At 33.4% G+C, this 9698-nt stretch overlaps 1 protein-coding gene across 1 annotated transcript; it reads right to left on the reverse strand.

Moving 5' to 3' along the window:
• Positions 1-270: 270 nt before the first annotated feature.
• On the reverse strand, positions 271-7202 carry LOC112510955 (zingipain-2-like). The gene is made up of 4 exons (XM_025116307.1): positions 6609-7202; positions 918-1028; positions 705-842; positions 271-507 (listed from the first exon to the last, which is right to left on the reverse strand). Exons 1-4 carry the CDS (start codon positions 7200-7202, stop codon positions 271-273), a joined length of 1080 nt encoding a protein of 359 aa, XP_024972075.1.
• Positions 7203-9698: the final 2496 nt, after the last annotated feature.

Consider the following 9698-nt stretch of genomic DNA (forward strand, 5'->3'; position numbering starts at 1 on the left):
AAATATATATAAGGCATTTGAATGGAAAGGTGATTAGAACTCCGTAAGATTGTAAACATAGTTTTTTATTCATATAATAGAATTTGATGAGATTTGCATACATGGATGTTCATGGCAGCTGAAACAAGAAGCAAGTACATGAGTTGGACATTTACTACTGTATGATCATTTTGTTGATTCTTGGATCAGGATCAATTTATTGAAAGAAACACCAACAAGGAGAAGCTAGCATATGTCGTTGCTGGAGTTTGATTATTCACTTGATTAACTCTAGAATTCTTCCTTGGGTGGTTGATTTCCATCCCTGATGATTGGGTAAGAAGCCTCCAATGCTATGCCACACATCCCCCACGGGAAAGGAGCGTCTTTTGCTATTCGAATGTATCCACCCTCTCCCCAATCTTGTCCCCAGGAGTTCTTCAGTATCCAGAACTTCTGCGTGTCATCATATCCGACCACCGTTAGCCCATGGCTCAGTTCCTTTCCACAGTCTCCGGTTAAGATTCCCTGTTCAATCATATAATAAAAATGATGACAATAATTGTAATTAGATTTTTGTAACCTTTGCTGTAAGGCTTTCAGAATGAGAACAAATTATGGTATGTATGTTTGYAGCGGAAGATTMATTWATTATACAGAAAASCCTGAATTTGATGCATCTTGTTTACGTTTTTGTATCATCTGTTTATGTAATTTGTGAATACCTCTCCATATAACTGGAAATCAATAGGAGTATCAAYGCAARCCGCTACCGGCTGGGCTGCAACTGCTTTCATTAGAGCSGCCTCGTTCTCCATAGGGACATCCTTATATGAATCKATCTTTGCCACTTTATTAGCAATCTGCAATCCATAAAGAGAAYGAATGTTAGTGTKAAGTTGGTTGTAGAAGTTATAYAAGGTTGGTTGTACCTTTGCCTGATTGCAAGTTCCAGCTGCCATTGTGTAAGGGTAGCTCTCCTCTGAAGTTAAACCTCCATTCCTCTTCACGTATGTGAATCCATAATCCAACACCCCTCCGTCACATCCCTTGTTCATTTCACGGTCACAGTCTACAAGTTCTTGTGCCGATAGTGGTACTAGCTGTTTGGTTTTGATTGCATTTGCCGACTCGACAGTAGACACTACCGCAAATGCCCAGTCACATGCTGCATTATCAGGAAAGGAAAAACGACTAAGTATACCCAAGTAACTATATATATAGATAGATAGATATTGAGAGAGAGAGAGAGACTGTGTGTGTGTGTGTGTGTGTTGGAAAAGGTGTTGATTATACGTACCACATTCGCCTTGATCCTTGACAGGGCTAACTGCGTTCTGGGTTCTCCAATCAACCGCAGGAGGAGCAGGGGTATCTGCGGCGTTGTTGGAGCCCCCTCCTGGTCCTAGCAAACTCCGGGAATGTCTGCTGTGGGTGCCACTATATTGGAGCCTAAACTCCCCGTTACTCAAATCAGCAAACTTGTTCAACTTCAACTTGAAAGGCAAGTTGGCCTTGTTTGTCGATTCAACACGTTCCAAGTTGGCCKTRAATGCTTTGAASCGCTTCTTTTTATCCTCMGGKKWTGGCTCCGGCCTCTTGTACTCGGCCCTCCACCTGTCATACAACGCCATCTTGGTCTSATCCGATTTCAARTCGGCATCAGTGAAATCCAAGCTCTGCACAAACCCCAAAACCAAAAGCGATGCAAGTGAAAACAAAACCAGCCTCTTCATTTCCATTTCTTAATTAAGTTGTATTGAAAGATGATGATCGATGCTTGATGTTGGGAACCTGGTGTTTGCGTTTATTATATAGCGGAACATGAGACCCTAACGCTTGCAGATTAAGTGGATGAGAGGGAACGTCGGGGTTCGATCAAACAATGTTACCATCCAACCACGCAAACCGCTAAAGATCCGATATAAGGATTGGGTGGCATTCTTTTTTGGGTCAATATCCTCCTTTTTTGGGGGTTTGAACAAATGCAAATTCAAGACGGAAACGGTCAACTACAATCTTGGTGAATGTGGATTTCAATATTCTTTAAAAACAACCCCTCTCTACTTAATCTATATAAATATAAAAATACCCTCGTAAAAGGTACAATAATGCTTTAAAAATGGTCCTTTTAACTTAACATTCATTTTATTGTAACTTATAAAAAATTCATATTTATACGTCACTAATCAAATAAAAACTTAGTAATTTATGATGTCATTCATTTAAGATAATTAATTTTATTATTAATTAAACACTAAAGGTTTTTCATTCGGCAAACCACCAGCCAACATCGTCACAATCACCCACTTCGTATTTATATACTCACCAACGACGGCTGTGAGGTTGAACCCATCCACCCTTGCCACCATGATCATCAAGTAACTTCTACTTGAGCTTCTTCATCGCACATTTCTTGTTCATCCCTTTCAATCATCCTTAGACTACAAAGTTTATAAACAAAACATGATTTATAATTTTCAGTCTTAATTTTTTACAAGAATAACCCAGATCTCGTCGTTGCACCCACGATGTCACCTAGATCTCTACAGAGATCTCGATGATGCACCAAAACCCAAATCTTGTCAGAGACCTTGATGATGACCGTAAGCTATATCTCGAAGAAACCCATATTGTAACTTCGATTGAAATGTATTGCATTGTGCATTTTTTAAATGTATCACATTGTGTATCTAAAAGTGTATCACAATGTTTATTTTCGAATGTATCATAGTGTCTATCTAAAAAGTGTATTTTCTAAATGTATCACAAAGTTCTTTCTAAAATGTTAACGAAATAAATTATATTCTACAAATTTTTTAATATTGTTATATTAATAAATAATTCAAAAAAATCTAATTAATTTAATATATTTATACGTCAAATAAAAGTTTTTAAACAAATATAATATATTTTTTAAAAGATAATATTTTTTTGGTAAAAAAGGAACAATTCTTATTTTATTTTTTCAAAAAACACATATTTTTTTAACAATATTAGCGAGATAAGTTGTTTTCAACTAGTTTTATTAATATTAATATATTAATGAATAATTTAGAATTTTTCATAATTCATTTAATATATTTATTAAATGACATGTAAAATATCTAAATATTAAAATTAAAAGTACATTGTTTAATAAGAATTAGTAGATGCTATAATAAAATAATTTTGAAAATACAATATTGTAATAAGAAAGTCACATCATATAGTATATGTGGACAGCCTACGTGAATAATGAGCTGGCATGGAAACCTGATATAATGGGTACATTTAAATCAAAAGGTTATCCAATGTTATAATGAGTAAATTTTTCAAAGTACAATGTTTAATAAAAAGTAGTTTGAAAGTACATTGTTGTAATAAGAAAAACTGGAATTACAATGCTATAATAAAAAAATTTATGACAGTAGATTGTTATTTTGTACATTTTATCTTTTTTTATATAATTGCCTCTGAAATCTGATTCGATCAAACATTCTTCTTTTCAGAGTGTTTTTTTTTTCTTCAAAATAAGAGCTTAAAAGCTCTTGCTCTCATCTAAAATATTAAGTGGCAAAAAAAGACTTTAACAACTCTTAATCGATGTTTGCCTCCAAATCTCAGTCTCTCTTCTCCGCCTTCAGACATCATTCTCTCCTCAAGCTCTCGATCTCCTCAAGATCTGGATCTCCAAGATATGTTTTTGTGTCCTACTTTTTGTTGTATTGTTATTTCATTGAATCCATCGTTGAAATCAGTGTCCGCATTTGTTTATTCACTAAAATCAGTGTGGTTCTTCACAATTTGGAGGATTTGAGTTCAACTTCGATGAACTAATTAGGGTTTTGTAAACGGAATCTTGGTGAGTCCTTTATGGTTCTTCAATCAGTTGCTGAAAATATCTTGACGAGCTCACCCACAATTTCTACCGACGGTTTTTATTCGGTAACTCTTCTTCTCTGCAATATTTTCTTATGTTGGATTCAGTTTAAGAATTCAATTTAAATCGTTGCATATCACCACAATTTTGAAGCATTTCTTTCTCTATAAGCAATCAGAAAATAGCTACCATTTATCAACCCCAGAGCTTATCGAAAGCAACACCGATATAGTTATTGTACCAGTTAAACACCCATTTTTAGTTCTTGTTATAGATCTTATTGTTAATGTTCAATACTTTGACCCAATTTTTTCTTTAAGGTGAACATAAAGTAGTGTGACTATGTGTGCGTATATATACATATTGCATATATCGTTTATATATAAACTCTAAATTGAAAAAAAAAATTATATTTTTCAAACAAAATAAGAGAAAATAGCAAAAGAATCAAAATACTCTTGATTTAAGCAGTTCTTCTAACGATCATTAGAGGGAGAGGTCAAACCAGTCGTTTCTGCATACCATAGTTTCCAATTTCTAATTTTAAAATTGTAGAAAACAAAAATGATATAACCATCAAACCACAGGGAACAAATTTATAGTTTACTCATCAATATATATATTATCTTGTTTATATGACATTAAAAAACTTATCACAAGCAATATCTATGTAAATGAAATTAAAATAAATTAATATATAAAATTAAAAAACCAATAAAAACAAATTTATTTTTTTCCTAATATTAATGTTGGTTATCACACAATATGTGGTGCCAAGCACCAATAAATTAATTTAAGGGGGTGTTTGTTGAGGTATTAAAATGCATGAAATATGATAATATAATTAATGATGATGTTCGGTTTAAATAAGAAATGCAATAAAATAACTATTTGGTGTTTAGTTGTAAACGACGCAATCAATATCATTGTATTATATTAGAGTAAAAACCAATCATTTCTAGATTGTTTTGTACAATTTTAAGCTTTTAAAACACTAGGTTGATATTGAGACCAACGAGCAAGGAACAAAGAACAAGAAAAGAGGATAGGGCTATTTCTAGAATACAAGGGTATGAAAACCCTAGATCGATATTGAAACCAATGTACACAATTCGCTTTTGCATTAGGGTTTGGATGCAGAAGAGGGGGGGCGTTGGTCATGATCGGATCTCTAAAGGAGGAGGTACTGGTGGACTTTTTCACAGTTAGCTTTGATATCAGCTAAACGCACAAGATTGGAGGTTCTTTTTACGTTTAGCTTTTTTCATAGGTTGCGGAAGATGAGGAGTTATTGCTTGGTGATCGAAGGAGGCGTTGGTTGGTGATCGGAGAAGGAGGTGTTGGCTTTTCGGGTGGGGAAGAAGGCAATGGAGGAAAACGCATGATAGTTGGTTTTCTCATTCTTGAATCAACAAAAATGAAGAAGTACAGTATAATGAAGATAATCATTTTCATTTCCGATAATTTTTATGCCAACCATTATTATTTTTATTTTTTAGGATGAATTAAACGCCTCTTAATTAAATGAGATAAAAGGTGATTGGTGGTGAATCACCACCTCATGGCCTCCTCCCATTTAACCGTATTTAATTTTTTTCCATGTAAGTGACTCCCATCCTCGAATAAATTGGTGGTTATATTTTGTTATCTTTTTGCAAAAACGTCAAAAATTAAGATATTATCTAATGAAATGATTGACCCATAATTATTCTCGTATTCGTTTAAATAGATATCATTCTCGTTTAATTCTTCCTCTAATAATCTTTTCTTTTCCGGGCTATTTTTAAGCAACCGAATAACAATTTAATTACTAATTTACCGGTTAATTAGCTGAATGCAATGCAGATAACATTCAAAATTAATTAACAGGGAAAATTKGAACTAGTAACAAATCTTTATTTATTTTTATGACATTGCATCGTACAAATTCCAAATCTCGTCWTGAGAATAATCGGCATTACATCTGTTGGAGATTGGCTATATATGATCCTGCAATGTTTTAGCAGTTTATGAAAATCAAGTATCCAGCAACGATTGCAAATTAAGAAGCATATATATGCATGCAGTTGCTGAGTCTGATTATTCACGACTACCCTAAAATAAACCCCATCGCATGGTTGATGATCGATGTAATTAAAGGACCGGGAAACAAGTCTGCATGGTGATGCTGCAGGCCCCCCTTGGATTCCCGACTTCTCGTGCCAGTCTCATGTATCCTTTCTCTCCCCAGTCTTCTCCCCATGAGTTCTTGATTATCCAGTACTTGCATCCTTCAGGTGTTGTTCCGTATCCCACAATATTAATCGCATGTGGGTTCTGTTCCCCTACGCAGTCATCGCCGGTGTAAATTCCCTGCAGTTCGATATCATATCCTATCCTATTAATAATCATATGATGAAATAAAGAAACCTTGTAAAGGAAATATATATATATATATATATATACCTCTTTGTATCCATAGAAACCTTCGTAGACGAATAAGCAAGCCGATACAGGTTGTTCTGCAACTCTTTCCATCATAGCTGGCTCGTCATCAATGGGAATATCTTCAAAWCCTTGACAATGTACGACTCTATTTTGGAGCTGCAATTCGGAAAGAAAATGAATGATATATATAAGAGTTGGATTTGATTGATTAAGGTTGTCAGTAGGTACGTACCTTTGCACCGCAGCAAACAGTTTGTCCTGCAGGATCGTTGTAAGGGTAGCATTCCGATGTCGTCATACCTCCATGCTTGGCCACGTAATTCAATGCATACGCAGGTACCCCTCCGTTACATCCACCGTTCTTTTCAGTGTCACAGTCKATAATTTGTTGTTCCGACAATGAGATTAGGTTACCGGTTTTGAGACCGTGTGCTGATTCGAGTGCACCCATCGCTGCAAACGCCCAGCAACTTCCACATTGGGCTTGATTCTTGGGAGCAACAACTACGTTGTTGAATTGTCTCCAATCGACCTCGGCTGGTAAATCGTGGCGATCAGCATACTTGAGACGGCTGGAATTGCCCCTTGATGAAAGCATCCGGTGGTGSTCATCTAGCTTGGCGCCGGTATACGTGCGTACAATCTCKTCKSWWGTCAAATCAGMCAGCTTGTTCAGCTCCATAAGGTATGGCTTCTTGGCCTTGTTATGGTTGTCCACACGTTTCACGGTGTCCATGAAGATGATGAACCGTTTCTGTTTCTCATCATCGCTTTGCTCCGGCACCTTGTGGTGATCCCTCCACCTCTCGTACAAGGCCCACTTGGCCTCATCCGACGCCAGATCGTCCTCAGTGTATTCAAAGCTSCCTGCGCTTACAAACCCTAAAGCCAAAACCAAAACAAGTGAAAACAAAACCAACCTCGTCGTTTCCATTGCGATCTTGATTACTTSTTGTTGTTGTTGTGTTGCAAGAGATGGATGATTGAAGTTGGAACCTGTGATTGCTTGCTTTATACACAACAACTGACCAATGACACTTGCAGATTGAGTGGTGGAGAGGTAAAGTCGGGGGGAAAGAATGTTATCATCCAGCCATGTACAAAAGATCCGATATAAGCTGRATTAGGTGTCACTGTTTTGTTGATTGATGCTCCTTTTTTGGGGGTTAATTTGAATGGGTAATTCAAGAACTGAGCCGAATTATTAAGTGGATGGGATGCATGCATGGATCATTAAATGTAAATAAACATATATGAGTATACATTACAATTAAGAAACTTGAGTATATTTAAATGTGAATATGCATATATATTTACAAATGAATATGAATATATTCACATATAAATACATTACATACGTATTTTTTATAAGGCCATGGGTATATATGTTTGTGATTTACCATATCATTTCTAGATGCGGAAATTGCGTCTTATTTAAAATATCCGTTACAAATGGTATATATACATTATCAAGTATAAGAGTGACACTGATAAATATTTACATCTCTTTTTTATTAAATAATTTATGTATTGTTAGTTTTAATTTTAGTGTAAATTAAGCCATATTCTAAGACGAAAATAAAAAACCAAAAATTAAGTGTAACATATAAATATGAAAAGTGAGGGAGGGGGCGACGAGATCAAGTGGTCAAGTTGATCAATAGGTATATACATATATATAATATTAACGATGCTTTTCATAATTTATTGCATTCGGTTGGATTATGTGTTGTCTAAACCATGTCATTATCATGATCAGTAAAATAATGTTTGCATTTGGATAAGATTACAGATTATATTTAAACTCAGATCGTATCTTCAAAATCTCTATTTTAATTTTRTACGTAGCTGGTGGAGATGATGCATGTTGTGGTTTAAAGGAGTATAATAAATAGTAAAATTTAAATTTATTTTTAAAAAGGGTTGAATTAATTTATTATGGGTATATATTAAAAAGAAAAACAAATAAAGTGACAAGTATTAAGAAAATAATAATTAGAAAGGGTAAAAATTGGCTTCAAAATATGCTTCAAAGAACCTGACAATTTTTTTTATTAAATTTTATTTTTTTAATTGAATTTTTATTTTATTCAGAATTTATGTATATATTTACGTAAACTCGATTTAAAAAAAATAGTTGATTTTTATATTATAGTACATGATTTGACTTGGTTCTGACATAAAAGATATACATATAACATTGTCTATAACTGTTGATCTTTAATTGATTCAGGGCATCTCAGTACTTCTCATCACTGTTGATTTAATCATGATTGATCTGGTAGGAGATTTTTTCTTGCACTTCTCAATATAACTTTCATTCTTACTTTGATGAGCTGGACTCCGACTATAACATAATTGACAAATTCAAGATGGGCTCCTAGGTTCCCTTTTGGAACTCAACCTATAGAAGCGGTTTTTATTTGATCGTTCTTTTCTCTCTCTCTCTATATATATATATATATATAGAGAGAGAGAGAGAGAGATGAGCGATTAAATACAAACCGTTCCCTTTTGTACAAACCCTACAAATCATTCTCATCCATCTATTTTTTTAATACTAAAGCAAATTTTTTGTACCATTAAATTTCACGATGAAACTGTTTCACCGTTTCATCTACCTAACTCATGTGACTCCTTGTCACCTACAATGAGTTAGGTGTATCTTAATAAATTATGAAATATAAAGCATATATAATCAACTAAAAATAATGAAACATTTTGAATATTAAAGAAAATATTTTGTATCATTAAATCAATGAACAAAACTGTTTCGCCGTTTATATATTGAACTCACGTGACTGTCATTAAAGAAAAACTGATTGTCATGTAGTGTTGAACGGTGAAACATATAAAGAATGAAACATTTTTACAAATTTAATGAAACATCTTGAAAACTGAATATTTTTTATTTAATGAACTTTTTCATGCATAAAACGTTCCGAAATATTGTGAAACTGTTTGTTGGTCATTATTGAACATGAAATTAATTTCATTACTCAAAGTACATATATTTTTTCAGTGAAACGGAACACATACTTCATATTCTACTACTTTTAAAATTCATTTGTTTATAAAATATAATGGTAAAAAATAATAAAACATATTAATGGTAAAATATTTATATTAAGAAGAAATGATTTACCTCCTTCTATATGAAACGTTTCCATTATTACGTTTCCAAAATTAACAGTATTTATTACCTTCTAATATTTGGGATTTTACAGATTTGCCATTTTTTCAATTAAAAATTAAACTTCTATTTTTTTTATTTTTTTTATTTATAATATAAACTCATTTAATCTTGACCATTAATCAAGAAAATGGATAGATGAGATTGGTTTGTAAGGTTTTTACAAATGAGGGTGGTTTGCAATTGATCTCTCATATATATATATATATATATATATATATATATATATATATATAT

Source organism: Cynara cardunculus (assembly GCF_001531365.2).
Source record: "Cynara cardunculus var. scolymus isolate 2C chromosome LG 4, CcrdV1, whole genome shotgun sequence".
In the NCBI taxonomy this organism is placed as follows: domain Eukaryota; kingdom Viridiplantae; phylum Streptophyta; class Magnoliopsida; order Asterales; family Asteraceae; genus Cynara; species Cynara cardunculus.